At 35.2% G+C, this 23,584-nt stretch overlaps 1 protein-coding gene across 1 annotated transcript in view; it reads right to left on the reverse strand.

Moving 5' to 3' along the window:
- LOC111505079 (cAMP and cAMP-inhibited cGMP 3',5'-cyclic phosphodiesterase 10A) overlaps positions 1 to 15,636 on the reverse strand; it is a 28,070-nt gene extending 12,434 nt beyond the window's left edge. The window contains exons 1-3 of the mRNA XM_074177194.1: positions 15,272 to 15,636; positions 9,679 to 9,877; positions 8,558 to 8,838 (exon numbers count right to left, since the gene is read on the reverse strand). Coding sequence (XP_074033295.1) covers positions 8,558 to 8,838; positions 9,679 to 9,877; positions 15,272 to 15,568 — 777 coding nt within the window. The 5' untranslated portion in view covers positions 15,569 to 15,636. The remainder of the gene's footprint in view (positions 1 to 8,557; positions 8,839 to 9,678; positions 9,878 to 15,271) is intronic.
- Between the last annotated feature and the right edge of the window lie 7,948 nt (positions 15,637 to 23,584).

Consider the following 23,584-nt stretch of genomic DNA (forward strand, 5'->3'; position numbering starts at 1 on the left):
GTAACATCAAATGTGAATATGTCAAAATGGGTCCCCCTGTATACTATTGTTGTATAGGTATCTTCGTTCAGAAATACTTGATCAATTTCATAGCACTCAGCAAATAAAAGAGATTTGAATAACATATTGGTTCTCGGTGTTGCAAGGTAAAAACATCATTCATTTCCACCATTAATTCTTGGCACATGGAACTTTAGTTGAGACAGTAGTTTTGGTGAGTTGACCTAAGAATAATAAAGTTATTTTGTCTCCAATAGATAAAAAATGAAATGGCTTCACCAATTTCCCCTGTCTGGGGTAGACATTATGTAGTTTGTAGGTAACATATTTCGTAAACCATCATTGGATTGAATGTATGTATGTAGTATATATAGGTGACCAGATAAGACAGCCAGATTCAAAACGGGATATAACAAATAAGTTGAAGATAGTAATAAAACTTTCCATATTTTTTAAATCCTTACAATTTCTGAATATGAGCTCCAACATTTTTTTCATAGCAGTTACACTTTTCTCTACGTGAAGAATTGTGGTCAAAAGTATGTTTCTTACAAAACGTGTTATATTTACATTTACTTACATTGAGTGGAATATTGTTTGAAGAACACCAGAGAGCTAATTTACTCAAATCAATTTGTAGTACTTGGTTGTCATTAGGTGACTCTCTGACACGAAAAACCTTCAGATCATCAGCAAATAGAAGTAATGAACAAAAAGCACAGCGGATCGATCAGCGGATTAATCAAAACCAATTTTATTAAGTTTTGAAATGAGTATGGTGTGTCTAACTTGTCGAAGGCCTTTGAGAAGTCTATATATATAGTGTCTCTCTGAAGCTGTTAGTTAAATCCCTTCCAATATCACGTGGGAGAAGAGGGCCTCGGCAAATATCACGTAATTTTTCCCGCAAGAAACAATCTAAAACTGGGACAAAACTATGTTGAGTTTTTTACTAAAATTTGGCTAATTCTACACAATAATATTTTTCGCGGTTTGTTTGAAGGTGCTTGACAATGTTTCGTAGTGCATTTCATTAGTTCGACTTCCATTGTCTAATATGATAAAAATTGATCAGAAATCCTCGATAAAATCTGTAAAAATTAAAAAAAATTAACTTTTAATTTTTTAATAAATTGATGGATTCGTTACTACGTGGTAGGAGATCATGATGAAAAGAGAAATGAAAATTTCTATGTTTTTTACCACTTTTATTCGTAACTAACGTTACTGCAGTTTCGTCTTATATGGACATTCTCAAACTTGAACAATAATAAACTTTATTGTTCAAGTTTGAGAATGTCCATATAGGACGAAACTGCAGTAACGTTAGTACGAATAAAAACGGTAAAAAACATAGAAATTTTCATTTCTCTTTTCATTTTTATTTTTAATTTTTTTTCTATTTTAAATTTCAAGTAAATTTTTTATTTTTTATTTTTCACAGATTCTTTCAAGGATTTCAAATAAATGTATATTATATTAGACAATGGAATTCCGAACTAATGAAATGCAAATATTTATCGCTGTTCCGCGAACGCTGGAATACTACTCTTAACTAGTCTCAAATAAAAATAATTGCAAAAATGGTGTTTTTTCAAACGAATGAAGTAGGTAATCAAACTAAAATACGCTTTTTGATAAATCTCACATGGCATCAAAGGGAACCCTAACATGCCTTATCAAGCACGGTCGATCAACGCAACGCAACCGTTTATTTGGTGGAAGATCTTTCAGGTTCGATGGCAAGGATGAAACACTGACAAAGACTGAAAACCTGATGTATTTGCGACAGTCCAAGTCTCTTCATATGGTAATATGACACTGACACTGACCTATGGGGTAACCTGTTGACAACATAAGTCATTCTTTCAATTTTACCAATTGACATTTTGTAACATTCTTCGAAGGATGTATATTGTATATGAAATGGAATGAGCCATTCTGAATCTCTTCTTTCAGTACAGGTAGTCAGAGTTTGTTTGGAAAAACCTAAAACGACGTCAATAACAAGTTCCAGTCAGATGAAACTGCTTGCAGTGCCTTCCTTCGCGAGGTAGTCAAACACTTCGTTACCTTCCAGGTCAGTGTGGTCAGGAATCCAGACCTAAGACAAGTTTTTGAGTGTTTCTATCAAGTAAAGTTATTTTGGCAGTTTTTTTACCAAGTTGGATGTTGTTTGGTGACAGCTAAGTGGTTCCAGAGCCACGTGGCTATCCATGAATATTTTTTATATTGAGATCAATTTGTGAAACTAATTTCAACAATGTTGTAAGTTGATGTAACACGTGCAAATATCAAAATTGTTCCATCAAAATGGGTGTTCTCTCCGGGCAACGTACCTCGCGCTTTGCTCATTCTACGGTCGCCATTATCGTCCTACTGAGAGGACTATTCTCAATGTGGTAAATAAATTCAGGTTCATGGATCAGTAAACGACCGACAAACAGCCGTACGTCGACGAAACGCAAGATCTGCCAAAAACGTCGCTGCTGTCTGTGAGAGTCTGCAGAAGAATCCGAGGCAGTCGATTTCTCGTCGCTCACAAGAACTTGCTCTTTCGCAGACATGGCGAATTTTGCGTCATGACTTGGACCTGCACTCATACACAATTCAACCGACCCAGGAACTGAAGGTAAACGATCATAGGCAACGAAGTGTGTTAGCTGAATGGGATCTGGAGCGACTGACCCTAATTTTCATCGAAAAATCAGTTTCGAATCTGGAACGATACCAATCCACATGAAATCCAAGAGCGTCCATCGCATCCCGAAAAAGTCACTGTTTGGTGTGGATTTCAAGCTGGCAGCGTCATTGGTACATATTTCTTTGAGAACAACGTTGGCCAGGACATCACTGTCAACGGCAAGAACTATGGGTCGATGATAACAAGCTTCTTTTGGCCTGAAATGAATGATCTTAATACCAACGACATGTGGTTTCAACAGGACGGCACTACTTGTCATATAGCTCATGCCACATTGGATACTCTGCACGAGCAATTTGAGGGCATGGTCATCTCACGTGGAGGTGATGTGAACTGGCCATCGAAGTCGTGCGATTTGATCCCCGTTACTCAGGTGTATGCGAATGAGCCACAAACCACAGTGGTCCTTAAACCTTGATCAATTCAGACTGATTTATGCGCCAGAGTCATGGAAAATTTGACGTTTCGGATACGCCCCACCCAGAGAAGCCATGTTAATTCTGTTATTGTTTCATTATCGAGTTATTTTACAACAAGCATTGTAAATGTGATATCATCTAAGCTTTCCTTTATTTATGTACTTTTTTTTATTCATTCATATTTGACCGGTAGAAAACAATATGTATCTTCAAAGAGCGGCAAATCGGACATATAGGAAAATCCACATGGTGTCCCACAGGGATCTGTCTTGGGACCACTCTTATTCATCATATTAATTAATGACCTTTTCTTTTACATATACCCTCATGATATGGTGTTATATGCGGATGATGCCACCTATTTCTCATCACAAAAAAATATTGATAGTCTCCATACCAATATTAACCAAATTGAAGACAAAGCTGTAATATGGTACAATTATAATAAGCTTAAACTAAATAGAATGAAAACTCAAACCATTATCGTCTCCAGTCAAAATAATATACGAAATGAAAGTTCTGTAAATCTGTTGGGAATCCAATTAGACGACTCGTTAAATTGGTACACTCATAACGAGAATATATGTAAAAAGATATCGTCCCATATATTCTTTCTGAGGCAGATTCATAGATTCTGATTCATAGTAGAATTTCTTACGGGAGTATTTTATGGGGTAATTCCAGTTCAGCAATACATGTTTTCCGTTTACAAAAAAAAGCATTGAGAATCATTGCAAATGATCCAGCATTCGACCACTGCCAACCGTTGTTCATGAAATATAATATCACGCCATTGCCATTGGAGATACATAAAAATAACCAAAATTATGAAACACTCTCTCACAACCATGAATATAACACCAGATCTGGCGACTTATTGAAAATACCCAAATTTCGTTTGACAACATCCAAAATGAATTCTTTAAACTTGAATTTATATAATAAAATTTCGTCAAATTCAAGAAGTTTTGATTTTAATCAGTTCAAAAATCAGAATGAAACAATATTTGAAATCTAAATGTTTTTACAGTATGGAAGAATATTTACAAAATGATTTTTGACATTATTATAGTTGCATATAATAATAATATATAAGAAAGGGAAAGTTTGTTGCTAATCCTGTTATAGAAATCTTGTTGTAGATTTACGATATTGTTAACCTTTTTTAAAATTGTATGTTTATGCTATATTTATTATATTCATTTTATTAAAACAACGATAAAAATAAAATAAAAACAACAATAAAAATTAATTGGCGCTCCGGGGCGACTTCATTGATTCCAGTGGCGCATTTGCTTTTTCAGCTGATTTATATTTTTATAATTTTGTTTTTTTTTAATATCTTAGAATTTGTTCACCCATGACTATGTGTATATGTTCACAATCTAATGGGAGAATTAGACTGTTATTTATATATATATATATATATACATATATATATATATATATATATATATATATATATATATATATATACATATATATACATATATATATAATATATATAATATATATATATATATATATATATACATATATATATACATATATATATATATATATATATATATATATATATATATACATACATACATACATATATATATATACAGTGTGACCCATTTAAAATGGAACCACCCCTGTAGAATGTGCATTTTTCAATCAATCTCAATTTTTTTTTATTGAAATATTAAGCATGAAAAACTGTATCTTGACACTAACTTTCACAATTTTAGTTTCATTTCCAAGGCACTCTATGGTTTTTTTTGTTTGTCAAAAACGGCAAAAGTTTATTAGGCAATTTTTGTTTTCAAATTTGACTACACCACTGGATTCGTAGTCGTTATAAATCAAAACTGTCAAATTTTCATTAAAAAATATTTGTTAACAACGAAGTTACAACAACTTCAATTTTGGAAACAAAGTATTTGTTTGTAATTTTTATTCAGATTATAGACATATTTGAGATCTGACAACACTGTCATCACCAAGTAGAACACCAGTGAATTTGTACAGTGAAAATCCGAAGTCAACAGCTCAATGCGTTCTACAGTTATAACTCCTGAAAATATGGTAATGTGAGAGATTTGTGGTGCAAGCGTTTTGTAATAAAAATCTGACTACGCCACTGGATTTGTGGATAATATTCCCTTAAAATCATTCATTTGAGTGTAGGTTACGAGAAGTGTATTCTAGAATAACAGAAAATTAAAAATTCATTTTCAAGTTATGCAGTACTTAGTACATTCTTCCGCATAGCCGCTAAAATCAAATTGATTTAAAGCATGGAAATCATTTATTCAATAATAAAACAGAGAGCAGGACAAAAATTGTTCCCTGTAAATTCTTCATAACTCAGCTAAAACAATCTTTTAGAGGAGATATCAATAATTTGAGGAAGCTGAACTCATTATGCAAAGGTTTTATAATGAATCAACAGTAGGCTGTGATTTTGACAGTTAATCATAAATAAAATAATAGTTGTTAGTTACGTGCATTTAATAATGGCTTTGCAATTATCATTAGAAGAAAGAATTGAAATTGTGAGAATTTCTGGGGACAATTATCATAGTGAAAGAGAAGCAGCTAGGATTTTTAATCACAGACATCCAAATCGACTTCCCTTTGACAGAAGCACCGTCAGTAAAATTAACAAAACATTTAAAGAAACCGGTGCAGTCAGCAAACATATTTTAAAAAATTATCACCGAAGAAGAAATTTAAACGAAGGTGCTGTTTTAGATTATTTTAGAAACCACCCAAACAGAAGTTTACGAGTCGCCAGTTTGGATTTAAACTTACCGAGAGAGACTATTCGACGATGTCTTAAACAAAACAAAATGAGAGCATTTAAACCTAAATTTCTTCACTCTTTAAAGGCAGGTGATGAAGTGAAACGTATGGAATTTTGTTTGTGGGCACAAGGCGAGTACCTGAATACAAGAAATTTTTTAAACTGCATAATGTTTAGTGATGAAGCTTCTTTCAGCACCAATGGGATAGTTTCATCGCAAAATGCTCGGTATTGGGCTACGGAAAATCCGCACTGGATCATAAATTGTAAAAGTCAATATTCCGAAAAAGTTAACGTTTGGTGTGGTATAGTACAAAATAGAATAATAGGTCCATATTTTTTTGATGGAAACATAAACGGGCAAAATTTTTTGGAATTTCTAAATAACCAATTATCGGACGAAATAGATGAAATGCCTCTTGCGGAACAAGTAAATTTATATTTTCAGCTCGACGGCTGTTCCGTGCACAATTCGAGGATTGTTAAAGAGTGGCTAAATAACCAGTTTCCAAATCATTGGATAGGACGAGGTAGTGACTTAATTGAATGGCCACCTAGATCGCCTGATCTAACAATATTAGACTTTTTTCTGTGGGGTATTCTGACACAAAAAGTATACAGAACAAGACCAACGAATCGAGCTGAACTCATGCAAAGGATACGACAAGCTTGTGCCGAAATTACAGTTCAACAAATAAGAAATAGTGTAAACAATATTCGGAAGAGGTACGATAAATGTATTGAACTTAATGGAGGTTTGGTAGAAGCCACAAAAATTTGAATGTTTAGTTTTAAATCAATGTTTATTTTAGTATCAGTTTTTTCTTAATGGCAATTAATTGTTGAATAAATACTTTGAAACTTGTTTGTATACATTTTGTTTTCATCAGCTATAGAAGAAGGTAGAGTAAGTTCAGAATCTCATAAAATGTGATTTTCCAGGTGCGCTGTTACAAAAGTACTATTATTTATTATTGGGAAACTTCCAAAAAGCTTACAAGTATGACCATTAATACTTCAAGATTCTATCAAGATTTGGTAAAAGCGCAATTGGGAGATCCCATGACATGAGATTCTGAACTTGGTCTACTACTGCGTAACTTGAAAATGAACTTTTAATTTTTTGTTATTCAATTATTCAATTTTTATTTTAATTTTCACTTCTCGTAACCTACACTCAAATGAATGATTTTAAGGGAATATTATCCACAAATCCAGTGGCGTAGTCAGATTTTTATTACAAAACGCTTGCACCACAAATCTCTCACATTACCATATTTTCAGGAGTTATAACTGTAGAACGCATTGAGCTGTTGACTTCGGATTTTCACTGTACAAATTCACTGGTGTTCTACTTGGTGATGACAGTGTTGTCAGATCTCAAATATGTCTATAATCTGAATAAAAATTACAAACAAATACTTTGTTTCCAAAATTGAAGTTGTTGTAACTTCGTTGTTAACAAATATTTTTTAATGAAAATTTGACAGTTTTGATTTATAACGACTACGAATCCAGTGGTGTAGTCAAATTTGAAAACAAAAATTGCCTAATAAACTTTTGCCGTTTTTGACAAACAAAAAAAACCATAGAGTGCCTTGGAAATGAAACTAAAATTGTGAAAGTTAGTGTCAAGATACAGTTTTTCATGCTTAATATTTCAATAAAAAAAATTGAGATTGATTGAAAAATGCACATTCTACAGGGGTGGTTCCATTTTAAATGGGTCACACTATATATATATATATATATATATATATATATATATATATATATATATATATATATATATATATATATATATATATATATGCTGAACTGGTTTTTCTGGGTATTTGATCCGTGTATGTGATATCATCTCTAATTTCACCGACGTTTCGACAAAATCTCATTTGCCATTATCAAGGTGTGCTGTTACGTGTTCAGAAGTTTGTTGACCTTGCTCAACTCACTTCTTACTATACTGGTAAACTGGTATTCGTTACGTGTTCAGAGATAGAGTAGTCCATAAACTCTCTACTACCTGCTATTTACATGTTGTTGAGTTTTACCTGAGTTCTTCTTCTTCTTAGTTGACCTCATCTCCCCGTTAAGGTATCGAATATGAAATCTGAAGTTTTCACGGATAGGAATATGCTGAACTGGTTTTTCCGGGTATTTGATCCGTGTATGTGATATTATCTCTAATTTCACCGACGTTTCGACAAAATCTCATTTGTCATTATCAAGGTGTGCTGTTACGTGTTCAGAAGTTTGTTGACCTTGCTCAACTCACTTCTTACTATACTGGTAAACTGGTATTCGTTACGTGTTCAGAGATAGAGTAGTCCATAAACTCTCTACTACCTACTACTTACATGTTGTTGAGTTTTACCTGAGTTCTTCTTCTTCTTAGTTGACCTCATCTCCCCGTTAAGGTATCGAATATGAAAACTTCAGATCAGTTTTGTTACATTTTTGTTCTTCGAAGAGTAATAGTAGTTTCTTATACTTATTGTGACCATTTTGTATAACTGAAATATTCTGAACACAAATCATATTCTACGACATAAAAATAATGTATTGCCCAATTTTGATTCTTCATATATTTGGGTTGATTCTCCAGCTAAGGTAGAGAAAATATGATGAACATTGACTTACAACAATTTCTGTTATCATTTTCTCTATGGCGACGGTTTCAGCAAAGTAACACTTCGTCAAATCCAACAAATAATCATTCAGTTCCTGCTGCTTTTGTAGGGTTAACCTAAGATGATTTTGATGTATCGCGGCACCCATCCAACCTGTCACCACTATAGATATTCTCAGGTCATCTTTGTTGAACGGATATTGAGTAACGTCTCTATAAAGTTCGATAACTGCGTAACAGTCACCATCTGGAGTTACTATTGGGACGCAGAGTACAGACTTCACCAAGTCTCCTAAAAGAGTTAGTTCGATTCAATAATGATAATGATAATAAATTATCAGGGATGTTCATCAAACACCTGAGACATTTTGTGAGTTGCAACACCACTTAATTGAGCAGCTGATGCAAAACTAGAGCGGCAGCCTAAAGCCACCCGGTAGAGAACCCTCTAGTCTCCCTTCGACCCCAGCCATGGGCTTACACTGCTAACCTCCCCTTTTCCCGTAGATCCAAGTCTAAGTTCCTGGAACATAAGGCAGTTCGACCCATTCGGATGGATCAGAGGCAAAGCGATGGTACCCAAAGCAATGATTTGCGTTCCTTGAACAACAGCACAGATCTGTTCATCGGAACTGTCGGAAAGAACAAAGTTGCTGTTACAAATATTCTTGCAGTTCTGATTTTTTTCTACTTTTTTGTAGTAGTGAAGTGGACTCCTGAGGAAGCTTTACCGACTAGACTTGAATACTCGAGAAATGATCCATTTTCATAGGAGTTTGCAATCTAAATCTACATAACTGAATGATTTTGGCTGCAGCCTTTAAAGTCGAGGGTCAAAATATTTTTCTTCGGGCAGCTGCCCGAGTAGTCAATGAACTTGGTTTGAATTTCGGAAATGAACGAGGTAATCACAACTCTGTAACCAAGACGGAACCCATTCAGTAAAAATCCGCAAAGAGTATGTTACTCCTGTGGCTTCATAATGATAAACTGATGCACGGGGTTGATGCATAAAGAATGGTAATCATTTTCAAGCTCTCATGAATATAGATAGCAATTGAACACCATGTGACTCTTGAAAAACATGAAAAATAGGTAAAAAAATCATTCGATCTCAACCTAAATGACTTACCGTGGTATCCAACACCTGCAGGAAACCTATCATCACCCAGAACATCATCAACCATCAGATATTCCCTCTTGAAAGCAACGTAAGCAGCAACAGTACTGCCTTTCTGAATTTTCCAATTCACCTTATGTCTTTCTCCGGGAAAGTTCCTTTGACTCTGATATATTTCCTCGGAAGCAGAATCGACCATATACAATGTCACACATGTAAATATAGAGAGAAATGTATAAAATAATTTAATGGATTCGCCTCTAAGAGTGATTATATATCCCGGAAATAATTGACGACGTATCCAAAGTTACTGCTTTAAAAAAATCTTACAAAAATATTTGATATATATATATATATATATATATATATATATATATATATATATATATATATATATATATATATATATATATATATATATATATATATATATATATATATATATATATATATTTATATATATTCCTTCTTCAGGACAACTGAAAAGATGATTGTAAAAATATATGTATAAAACGTTACAGATATAACTTACTCAACATGAGATTGATATAGAAAATTAGCAGCAAATCGAAACGAAAAATATTTTTTGAAAATTAATTTTGACATGAATCAACAAATGACACGTATTTTTCTCTATATATAGCGCTTTCGACAGCTGGTCGTGCTGTCATCTTCTAGGCACTCTTCTATCTGAACGTGTCTTTTTATACGGTCCGAACGCCTCAATACAGGTACTTCTGTTGCTTTAGGTAAATTTGTCTGTATTTGGATTACATCAGGTACTATTCTTTGTGTTAAATCTTCTCCAGGTTCATTGCTTCTAGGAGTGTATATTGATTTGTTTAATATACTGAATGTTAGGTCCTGTTGTGTATTCAGTATATTCAGTATATTAAACAAATCAATATACACTCCTAGAAGCAGTGAACCTGGAGAAGATTTAACACGAATAACCCGGCTTTTTAGCGGGGTTATTCGTGATATTCTTCAGTTCACTTCGAGAGCGCGTTGAATAAACAGCTATACAACATGGAAGCTAGTTGTTCGGGAATCGTGAAGCGTCCGAAATTGTCACCGTTAAATATAAATGAAAAAACAATTGATATGAATGTATATAATTCTTTAAAAATACAATATCCGCCCGAAATAAAAAGTAAGGAAGAAGTAGTGTGAAAATGCACGAGTATGACCGGTGTCGATAGATCGGTAATTTTTAGAATTCTCAACGAACTCAAGGAAAACAACTTTTTCGAGCCGAAAGTACCTATCTACTGGTAGAAAGTGTTTGGTTATCGATGAAGCAGTGAAGAATGCTATTAGGAGAACAGTACACTTTTTTACATAAAAAACGAAATACCTACATTAAATAAAGTTTTATCAGTTATTCGTGAACACAATTTTTTTCCTGATATAAGAAGAACTCGATTATGGAAGATATTATATGAGCTGAATTTCACTTTTGGAAAGCAAGATAGAAAGAGCATGTTAATAGAAAAATCAGAGATTGTAGAATGGAGAAGAAACTATTTAAGAGAAATAAAGAAAGCCAGAGTAGGTAAATCTCTTTTTTATTTGGATGAAACATGGGTCAATGAGGGTCATACCGTGTCGAAGGTTTGGCAAGATCAGAACATCAAAAGTGGAACAAGCCTTTATAGAAGATTGGTCCACTGGTTTGAAAATTCCAGTTGGAAAAGGTCGTCGTCTTATCATCACTCACATAGGCAGCAGTGAAGGATTCGTGAAAGATGGATTGATGGTGTTTGAATCGAAGCAAAATGGGGATTATCATCAAGAAATGGATGCCACAGTATTCGAAGAATACTTGTAAAACTTCCGCAGGGATCCGTAATAGTAATGGATACCTAACGCAAGTTACCACAGTAGACGAATCGAGAAGCTGCCGACGTCGTGTTAATTTTTTTAGAGTTTTCTACATTAAACGTGGGTTATGTTTGTTGCTGTCAATCTGATTAACATAATATTGACTTTTCTTCACCTTCATAATATTTACGACAGCATTACGTTTATTTTTATAATTATGCCAATTAACATCATTAGCATTTCTTTTAAATAACTTGTAAGCAAAATCTCTTTCTTTACTCAACCTTCTGATTTGATCATCATACCAAGGCAGATCTTCTTCATAGAAAGTAATTGTTTTTAAAGGTGCAATTTCATTTAAGATGTTTTCACTATTTTCTTTAATGTTATCATAAATCTGATACACATTTGTATTGTTAAGTGAAAAGTTACAATATATTAAATTAAGATTAATGTTGAACAAATTTCTTTCTGTCAAGTTCCTAACAGTTTTTATTTGTTTGTTTCTGTAATTTATGTTTTCACTATGAAAATATTTAACAGATATTAAAAGGTGGTCTGTGAGTTTAGGTTCATTCAAAACAGTTGCTACAGTGCTGTCCCAATTAGTTAACACATAATCAATTGAGGTCTTACTGTTATTAGTAATTCTTGTAAAGGTTGTTACTTTCTTTAATAAACCATATGCATTAAAAAGTTCTTTGGTCTTTTTGACATAAAATTCGTTAGATACAAAATTCAAATTGAAATCACCGACTAATACCGTGCGAAGGTTTTTACAAAACATTTCTTCACAAATACTTTCCAGATGTTCCATGAATGTAGCATGACTTGCACTTGGCGAGTGGTAAAGACTGCCTATTACCCACTTTATTTCACAATATGTAATTTTGATAAACTTACACCAGTAATTGTTTCTGTGAATAAATGTTTTATAATGTACGAATTGGATTCCCTTTCGTATGTAAATAACAACGCATTCAGTATGTCTAGAGTCTGAATTGTATAATTACAAATTTCCAGTTCAAAATCGTGGATATCAGTTGTTGTTCTGGATTCACTAAGCAGAATCACTGCAGGATTGCAACAACAAACATCTGCTATTAATTGAGTTTTATTTGCTAATAAACTTTCAATATTTAAATATACTATGTATGAATTATAATCTAGTTTAGTGCAGCTCCGGATTAGTTTTTTGACTTATTTTGTTCATTCTGTTGACAATTTTGGGAATCCCATGTAAGTATATATTTTATACATTTCGAGTCGTCACCTGCATTAATACGGGAGTTTAGTTTTACTTTCAATTGTTTGTAGTAATTCCTCTGCTTTACAGTTTGATCTGTTGAGGGAACTTTATCAGTAATTTTTTTACGGTATTTTAATACCTACCTGTTTCACAGTTTCGTTTGAATCTTGTTCAACTTTCAACGGACGGCTTTTTCCTCCCTCATACTTTCCGACTCTCAAAACTTTGAAATTTAAAATATTTTCATCTACATGTGAGAGTAGCTGCTTAACTGTGTTCCTTTCTTCTTCATATCTTTCATTTATGTTGGTAACAGAAGATTCATTCACATTAAATATAATAACGTTATTTGCTCGTTTTCTTCTTTCTTCCATTTTATTTATGAATTCTTCCATTTCAATCTTCTTTTCATTATTTTTAATACTAGTTAGTTCATCCTTCATTATTTTATATTGTTTTGTTTTAGAGTATCAACTTCATTCTTCAAATTTTCAACTTCATTTTTTATATCCTCCATTTGCCAGAGCAGCAATGGAACTCTCTTGAATGCCTGACGACATTCAGGACAAAAGAAAATCAGGGATCTATTTTGCAACCCAGCTGCCCGTACTTCGGAAGCTGCTAAATTTGAACAGTTATCAGTTGCATGCAGAACTGCATGACAACTATCACAACTTATTATCTTTTCTTTTTCAATAATTACATTCTTGCATTTTTCACATTTATCTGAGTGAGCAAAACCTTGACATTTGGTCGAACTTGGCGTGCTTTTTTTGGTATAGACTTTCCTGAGCTGGAACGATTGGGCTTTAACTTCGATGTCACAACCATATACCCATGATTCGTCACCAGTCGGACGGTAGCCGGTCGGTTCGACGTGGGTGCTTTGTTCACTCTCAAATCAACCGCCGTGTTGGTCGCTGGTTCAAACCTCAGGCTGGACGATCGATTTTCACTTGCTATTGTCCAACCCGTGTTAGGAATCGCACGTTAAAAGGTAAGGCCTCGTTAGTCCTTAGCTCGCACAAGTTTCGAATTTTGAGAGTTGTCGTACGTAGGGGTGCGAGAGCTGGTTAACTGAAAAACATATTTTAAACAGTTATGACTCTTTTAAACAAATTTGGTTCGGCGTTGACATCATTCAACAATTCCTGAGCGATGCTCATGCTACAGTTTTTTTTTGGCAAAATTCAGCAACTTTGTAACGAACTTCGCTGTCACACGCTTTACACTCAAAATTTCAAAAAAACTGCAAGGAGTGAGCCAACCGATATGCCGACATCCTCACCAATTTCTCTAATAGTAATTCAACGATTCTCCTCAACAATTCTCTTCAATTTCTCAACATCGGTTGTTGATATGCTGGGGAGTCCAGAGCGAACGTCATACTTCATATCTATTCGACCTTCTGTGTAAAACTTGTACCACTTGTAAACATTTTTCTGACTCAGAATACAATCACCGTATTCCACTATTAACATTTCAAGTGTTTTTGAGCATGAAAAATGAGAAATTAAACTTTCTATGTTTTTTACCGCTTTTATTTGTAGCTACACAAAATTTGATGCACCTAGCACGCGAAATTTGAACGGTCACCTTATTTTTCGAACAGCTCACGTATTTTGCATTGTGAAGTAGTGTAAACTATCAATCCAACTGAGGAAGCTACTTTCGTAGTGAAACGCGATTGGAAATAATTTCTATATTGTGATAATTTGTAATTATTATTATAGATGGTGTTACTGATTTTCACCAAGTAACGGGTCAGTGTAGGTATTCAAAAATGATGTAAATGGAATATTTGTACTTTTTTATAACATAGCTGGATTATCAAACAAATCGTTGAAATGAAATAAATCTTTCGTGAGTAAAACGTTAATTTATTTTCCACCTGATGCAGACATTACTGATGAGACCGGGATATCTACTAGGTATGTACGTACCTTAATTCGATGTGTAGTACGTTTAAATACAAACTGTCTATTCAACAATAGATACTTTATAAAGTTGCTTTAAACAGAGTCAAAAATGAATAAATTTTACATCATATGTGACCAAGTTTTATTAGCTCTATTTGAATTTTCTAGAAAAACACACATTTGATATGAAGCTTCCTTGAAGAAAATATGTTTGGAATAAATCATGGTCAAAACTAAAGAGTTAAATAAAGGTTGTAATGAGTTTATTAGTGGTGGAATTTACCAAAAATGTAAAAAATTCAAATCATCCTAACCAGCAAAAATTCTACATATGGGATAAAATTGTATTCAAAACAAAATTTTCCTATAACTTTTTTCAATATTTCGAGAAATAATTCCACTTTTTTGGAAAAAAGTTAAAATTTAACAGAGAGAAAGCGAATCATGTGACTACTATTTGTTGGTTATTTTCGAAGCAAAAACTGATACCAAAGACAAATTTCAGATAACGCAATTAACAAAAATAAATCCCATATGTGATGCGGACTCTACTGGTCACCCTGTAGGAGTAGGCTGCAAGTGGATTATCGTACACATCTACTTAAAATCACTTACCATTCGCCTTTGTAGTGGATTTGAGCACATCCGATGTTTCATGTAAAAGTAAAACTAAATCAACGCTGTCAGAGAGAAAAGATGTCAAGTCATGAAGCAAAACACTAGGTTTGTTCTGAATGTAAAAGTTAAACTTTTGATGTTCTTGCTCCTTTTCCAAATGAGCTTTTTCGCTTTTTCTCACTATTTTCACGTAAGGTGCTATAACTCTTCTAGTGGCTTTATCACTTGTGTCAATAGCAACGGGATCATATATTGGAGTATTTGTGAAAAGTTTCGTTCGTCTTCTCTGCATTTTGAAGGGGTTACAATTGAATAAAAAGTGTTATCAAAATGACACTCTAGTAAAAGTAGTTTGAACGTCATAATAGTGAAATAATTGAAATAATCAATTTCGTTATAGTCACGGAAAATAAATTCAATATTTTCTCTAGGCATTTTAGTGCCGAGTTTATAGGTACTAATAAAAAAGGAATCCCTCTATCTATCAGAGAAATTCATTAAATCGTTATTCATTCAAGTCATTTGCTCACAAGTTTTTTAAAAAATATAGATGAGCACACAATTTGACCAAATGAACTTGACTCGCTGTGGAAATAACCCTTGAATAGATTTCAAAGCTACATGATTGAATTATGAAAATAATTGACCGTACTTCATAATTCCCTTTACAACAATGAATTATTTAAAATTCACAAACAATAATTATGTAGATGGAGACAAAATAGTCTTTGAAGGTTCAATTTTAATGAATAGGAAAATGGTTAGTCCGTTTTATGACTACGAAAAAAGATAAATGATAAAAATTAAACCTAATGAATGATTCTATGATGTAAATATACGTGTACCTATCTGGTAGGACTACGAGTAGGAGATACCTATATAGGTTCAATAATTCGAACATCACGTTATGGCCGGAAGTATTAAATTTCTTCCTTATGATTTCAGTTATAGGAATCTCATTGCTTTTGTAAAATCGTATATTATTTTTTTAAATGATTAAATTAGGTGAACATCTAAGAGTTTTGGTAATCCTGTATTACATCGCATCTTTCTTTCATAAAGTTTGTTTTTTCAAAAACTACACCTCATGATCTGATCTTCACAAACTTTATTTTGAAAAATATATCACATGTTTCGCTAGCACAGTAGCTTTACTATGGATTACTATGGATCTTCATCAAGTAACGGTCGAATCAATCAGAAAAGTTTGTTTTTGACTATTTTACATACAGTTGAGAAATGAATTTCAGTCAAAACTGATGTTGCTTGTAATAGCTTGTTTCCCTCGAAACCAAATTTGAGATGTAGATTCTTATGTATATTGAAACATACTGTTTGTGTTTCAGTATTTCTTTTTCGCATTGTTCACCATCGCTATTGGAATCACTACACTGGAGAAAGTCTGCGTTGTTATCACACTCGTTATTATTATTAGTACTTGTCCAAGGACGCCCCATTTCAAACAGATAACAAATTTTTTTAATAATTATAACTGCACCAAGATCGAATTTCAACACTCAAATCGCGATCAGTTCCCGAACTGAACATTGACGGCACGACGACGGCGATAACCATTCCCGCATTCCCCGATTTCTATTCGTCACCGTAACATGACTTCAAATTTTATTTTATGACTCTTCAGCAAATCATAAAATTCGGTTAGTAAAAATTATACAATACGAACCGCCAATTCTACAGTCCACGTGGACTAGTTTGCAGCCGGTTCATTTCTATGTATTGTTTTTTTTGGCTTTTGAGTGTACCGTCAACTTTAAGTGTACACAAAATCGTTTGCTTCGACTATACAACTCATCCCAAGATCCGAAACTAGCATAGAAAAATGAGAAATGAACCTTTCTATGTTTTTTCACCACTTTTATTTGTAACTAACGTTACTGCATTTTCGTCCGATAAGGACATTTTCAAACTAATACAATAGTTGTACTAGTTTGAGAGTTTCATTTTTCATTATGATCTCCTACCAGGAGTAACGGATCCATCCATCAATGTATATTAGCATTGAAAAAATAAATTATACTCAAAATCGCTAAAACAATCAACATATTTATGTAATTGTAGTGTACACTTCAGCAAAGATGATTTCACCCTGAGTACATGAAAGGCTGTATATGTGAATAATAGCAATTGTCTAACAACATATATCATAGATACCAGAGGTAATAAGCTAAAAAGACTGAAAAAGAAAGTTAATTCATTTTAGAAAATTCGCAAAAGTTAGGACACTTTTTCATAACTGAATATTAAAAGCATACTATAACAATGACTTGTATAAATCAAACTGATGACATGCTTTACAACTACACATAAGTACTTTGTGAGGAGAAAATTTTAACGAACTGTTTATGTACAGACAGAAAATTTTTCCCTTCACCATTTCCTTCATCTCGAAAAAATATATGGAAACTGCTTCGCTTTTGTCCTTGCCTTTGCTTTGTCCTTCGACTTTATAGCATTTTCATCCAAATACCAAATTTTTTCCGCAAACAATGTTTGCGGAAGCTATCTAACAGAATAACCCTGCTGGATGTCATTCTGAAATTTCATTTCACCATCACCGTTTCTGTTGAAGAATTGTGAAATTAGTTGTTTGTATTCCTTTTTTTCTCCAAAATAATTATTTTCATTATTTTTTGTCCCTACAAACGAAAATCTTGTTTTCGTCTGTATAATATATAAAATACACTTTGGTAGGTATCATCAAGATAACTAACAAATATTAAAAACACTTTTTTCACGCCAGAACAACACAGGACAGTATTTTTCTTCTGATGTGGAAAAAAAGGTTTCATTTCTGTCGTTTTTGTTTAGGTATGGCATGTATACTTCAATTCCAAATATTTCAAAATGATTATTTTTATTTCATATTGTGTTTTTCTCGAACAAAATTCTTTTCAGTCTTGTAAAATACATATGAAACTAAGAATGTGAACATTACGGTCAAAGATAAATGTGCCAAAAATATCTTCCTGTTTTGTCTGCCGTGGTCTGCTTGGAATTTCGTCGACGACTGCAGAATTACGAGATTCACGTCAATTTCATCTGTATCAACGTCGTAACTTGCCAAAATTTCCAAAGATTTTTTTCTTTCTATACAATACATAACTTCAATGAGTTCTCCCAATATTATTGTTTCATCACATTGATTGATTTTGTATTGTGCAATGTAAGGAACATTCTCAATTGAACATATTATGGGTTCGTTTTCCCTTCTTCTAATGTTAACTGATATATATGTGTCCCTTTCCTTCAAATTCCAGTGCAAACCTTCACCAATGGCAATGTACTTTTTTTTGAAAGAGTTTTTTTTATAGTCTTGGAACCGCGATTTATTGTTGTGATATTGTTGTAAATCATGCCCGAAAAAAAATAAAGCCGGCCGCCACTGGTAACCATAAACCAAACGTGACGTAGCTAAGAGCGCGCGAATGCACGATGATTCCCCGCCACTCGAGAAGCAGCGAGAATAATGCTACCGAGTTCTACAGAACTTCGGCGAAATTTCTACAACATTCGATTACGATATTTAAAGGCTAGGTAGCCACGAGGATATCGAGACAGTCAAGTGCGGTACGCGAAGTGATTTAGTAAGGCGATAGACATTCAAATAATAGTTGAAGTTTAGTTGAAGTGTTTGTTGTATTTAAAGTGGAATGAAGTTAAGTTTGATTATAAAGTGTAGTCAATTATTGGTCAACCCACGGGAAAAAACGTAACATTTGGTGTCAAAAATGGAATAATTGACTGAAAATTTTCGGTTATATAGTGAAAACAATGAGCGTCGATTACGAAGAACTCACGAAAATGTTCGAGGCCTTGCAAGCGAGCCTAACAGGGAATGAAAAACGCAGAAGAAAGGAAAAACGATTAGGCCGAAACGAAGATCGTGAATTACTACAAGATATTCTGGAAAAACAAGAGGAATATCGTAAATTATTAGTAAATATTCAGAAGAAACAAGAAAAAGACAATAAGATGTACCTTTATTTATTTGAAGATATGAAATCTTCCCAAGGGAAGGTACAGGAATTGATACAGGAAGAATTTGAAACAGTATTTCACGTCGATGAGAAGTTTGATGGGGTTGAAAGGAAACGCAGATAGCCCCTCAAGAAGTCCATGCCTGACATCCGAATGCATATTTTGCCAACGCCAGGAGGACAAGGATACCCAGCTACCAGAAGAAGAACTTCCCACCAGACGTGATGGCAGAGACTCCTTTATGGACAGCTCTGATAGGGAGATAAGCTCCCCTACCTCCCGCCGCTTCGGGTTCCCTCTGACCCGGAGGGTAGCAACCTGTAAGGGTCTCTTGTCCAGGGATGCGGACAGCCAATTTGAGGAATCACCTGACTATGGTGTGGTACGGTCGTTAACAGCCTCTGAGGGTGACACTACCTGTTCGAGAATGGATTGCCAAAGGAGTGAGGCCGGAATGGCAAGAGATTTCCAAGCACGGCCAGCAGGAAAAGGGTTACTGGCTCCAATGGGCATTCGAGATGACCTACTCACTCGGAAATGGGAAAGCCTGGATGGAAGAACTCGCAGATTCCAGATGATCCTTTCTAAGACGTGTATCTCGAGTATCCTTGAACAGCTCCACGATGGTCGCACTGGAGGGCATTTCGGAGTAAAAAGAACTCTAGTGAGAGTGCGTGAGGGATACTATTGGGTCAATTGCCGTCGAGGCGTGGAAGGGTGGTGTAAGCGCTGTGACCTGTGCTCTTCGAGAAAGGGTCCGAAGATAAGGCAGAGGGGAAAGTTGAAGCAGTACCTCAGTGGGTGCCCTTTCGAGAGAATCGCAGTCGACAGTTTGGGACCACTCCCTATGACCACATCCGGTAACAAGTACCATATGGTTGTGATGGACTACTTTTCCAAATGGCCTGAAGTAGTAGCCTTATCCAACCAGGAGGCTAAAACGGTAGCCGAAGGCCTGTTGCAGAACGTAATTGCCAGACACGGATTACCCCAAGAACTACACTTGGATCAGGGCCGCAACTTCGAATCGGATTTATGGAAGGAAATGATGACTCTGTTACGAATAAAGAAGACAAGAATAACTGCTCTTCACCCACAATCCGATGAAATGGTCGAGAGGCATAATCGCACCAGCAATAACCACCCTCGATGTTTGTCTTCGAAAACCAAAGAGACTGGAATAAATTGGTTCCTCTTTTCTCTTGGCATACAGGAGCTCCCAACATGACGCGACAGGTTACACAGCATCCATTTTGTTAACTGGTAGGGAACTGAAGCTTTCGATAGATGTATTGTGTGGCAGTCCTTTCGGAAAGGTTTGTGTCCCGAGTTGCAGAGACCATGGCAAAGACCTTACTTGGTAACCAAAAAGATAAACGATTTGGTGTACATAATCCAATTGACACCCCGAAGCAAGACTAAAGTTGTCCACAGAGAGGCTGAGTCCTTACATGGGTCGTGATGTCCCCTCTTGGAATGTTGTTCGGTGCGAACAACCTCAGGGAAGGGGATAGTGTTTTAAATCATGCCCGAAAGAAAATAACGTCGGCCACCACTGGTAACCATAAACCAAACGTGACGTAGCTGAGAGCGTGGAAATATCCAATGTTACCTGCCGCTCGAGAAGCAGCAAGAAACATGCTACCAATGTCGATGAAACTTCGGCGAAAATTTTACGATGTTCCATCGCGATATTTAAACGCTGGCTGCAAGTGTATTCAGACAGTCAAGTACACAGTGAAGTGATCTAGTAAGGCGATAGACATTTAAATAATAGTTGACATTTTTGGTTGAAGTGTTTGTTGTATTTAAAGTGAAAAAAAGTTAAGTATGATTATCTCTGTATCTGTAGAGTAGAGAGGGTGAGTGTAAGCCCACGCACTTAGGCCACATGTCACCCATTGTACATCCTCCCGAGGAGTTCTCCTCCTAGGTCGTCGTCCATCCTGTCCTTTCCAGGAAGGTGGACAGGTCGCTGGGAGACATCTCCTTTATATCGGCAGGTGAAAGGCCAAGACTCGCCGAACACACACTCTCTTATTGACGATAAGTCCGGGCACTCGCACAGGACATGCCTGACAGTCTCATCTTCCTGTTCACACATCCTGCATAGAGGTGTGTCCACTAGCCCCATATTATGTAGGTGTTTCCTCAGCTGACAGTGGCCAGTCAGAAATCCTACTGTAAGGCGTAGATTTTTCCTGGTCATCGCCAGATATTTCTTCGGCGCCAGCTTCCCAGGGTCGCCCAAGGTGATCCTGGCAAGATTACATCCTTTGATTTCATCCCATCTCTTTAAAGATTGAGCATGGGTGTAACATTTGATTAGTTCCGCAATTGTCGAAGTCATCAGGCCGTGGGTGCCACTTGGTCCTAAAATTCTTAGTCCAGCCGCTTCCTTGGCTAAAGAGTCGGCAATGCGATTACCTTTACTCCTTTCGTGCCCTTTAACCCACCTCAGGATAATGTTATTATCTACCGAGGCTTTGGCTAAATCTTGGTGGCACTCTAGTGCTAGCCCTGAAGTAACACGGTGTCTGTTCAAGGCTAATAGTGCTTGTCTGCTATCAGTGCAGATTGTTATGTTTTTGCCAGAAATTCTTTTCTTGGTTATTTCTTTTGTGGCGATTGAGATACCAGCCAGTTCTGTTTGGACCACGCTGGTATTTCTTCCCATTCCCCATTTAATCCTTAGGCTTAGTGATCTGGAGTACACTCCACATCCTGAACCTTCTTTGGTTTTTGAGCCATCTGTATAAATCCGTATTGCATTTATAGCATCTGACTCTGTGACCTGCTTAATTTGTATTTTGTAGGGTTTATTAAACACAAACCTGGGTTCAATTGCATCACTTGTTGCCTGCAGCAGAGGTTGCGCAGTAAGCGCTTCCCGCCATAGGCCCAGCCTCAATCGACCCATTCCTACTTCTAGGTTTACACCAGCCGTGTGCAATCGTACCATGGTCATTAACGCAACCTCCTTAACGTACAGATCCAGAGGGGTCAGACCCGTGATTAATTCCATTGCCGCGGTTGGTGTTGTTCTCATGGCTCCTGTGATGTTTAAACAAGCCAGTCGCTGTATTTGATATAATTTTTGGATGGCCGTTGCTTGTAGAACTTTCGGTCCCCATGCAATGGCTCCATACGTTAACATAGGTCTTATTATTGCAGTGTAGATCCAGGCGACTACACAGGGTGAAAGACCCAATGCGCGTCCCCCTGTCCTCCGACATTGCTCATAAGCCACGTATGCTCTTTTTGCTCTACTCTGTAGATGAGAGTTCCATGTTAGCTTCTTGTCGAGGATAATACCAAGGTATTTCACCTCTTCAGAGAAGTTTAGTTGGCTTTTGAAGATTTCGGGAGGTTTTAAGCCCGTTAAACTTCTTTTCCTGGTGAAAAGGACCATCTCAGTCTTCTTGGGATTGATCGACAGTGAGTATTCCTTACACCATGTTTCTATCAATTTGAGCCCATCCTGCGCTCTATCGCACAGTGTGTATGATTATTCAGTGTAGTCAATTATTGGTGAACCTACGAGAAAAAACGTAACAATATCATGGGTTCGTTGTTCTTTCTTCTAATTTTAACTGATATGTGCCCCTTTCCTTCAAATTTCAGTGCAAACCTTCACCAATGACAATGTACTTTTTTGAGTGAGTTTTTTTAGTCTTGATTTATTGATGTGATATCCAAAAACTAATCCCATTCAGATCCATAATTTATATTCGACATGAGAGCGCAACAACCCGACTAGCAATTTTATATTTTATAATGGTTGCAAAAACGTTTCCGAAAAACAAATTATAAAACTGTTTCTCCCGGAAATATTTTCAATGTGTTAATAACAGCTATAAGTAGGAAATTGGCACCGTTTTATTAAACATTATAGTCTTTATTAATATTTTGTAAGGCCTTTTACAAACACCAAAAAACAGTTTTATAAACATGTCTGCAGTTACTAAACAATTTTCCTAACACTCTTAAAAAGTAGTTTTGTAAATATACTTATAAAATAATCGAAAAACAATTTTATGAGTTTTTCAGTAGTTCCAAGTAAGCGTTATAAAATATAATGAAGCCTAAAACGAAAATGATAAAATAAAAAAGGGTTCAAAATGTTCTCTTAAAGGCGCAAAAAAAGTAATTTTGAATTTTACACTAGGAAAATATAATAGACATGTCACCAATTAAGAACTAACAAAGAGAAAGGTTGAAGCACAGTATGCGATATACCCCTGCTGCTGATAGTAGGACTCTTTTGTCTTAAACCGACCTGAAACTTTGTTTTATCTTCTTGGCGGGT

This window comes from Leptinotarsa decemlineata, unplaced genomic scaffold, assembly GCF_025532065.1.
Source record: "Leptinotarsa decemlineata unplaced genomic scaffold, Ldec_3_MD MMD2_tig00002159_RagTag_RagTag, whole genome shotgun sequence".
Classification (NCBI taxonomy): Eukaryota; Metazoa; Arthropoda; class Insecta; order Coleoptera; family Chrysomelidae; genus Leptinotarsa; species Leptinotarsa decemlineata.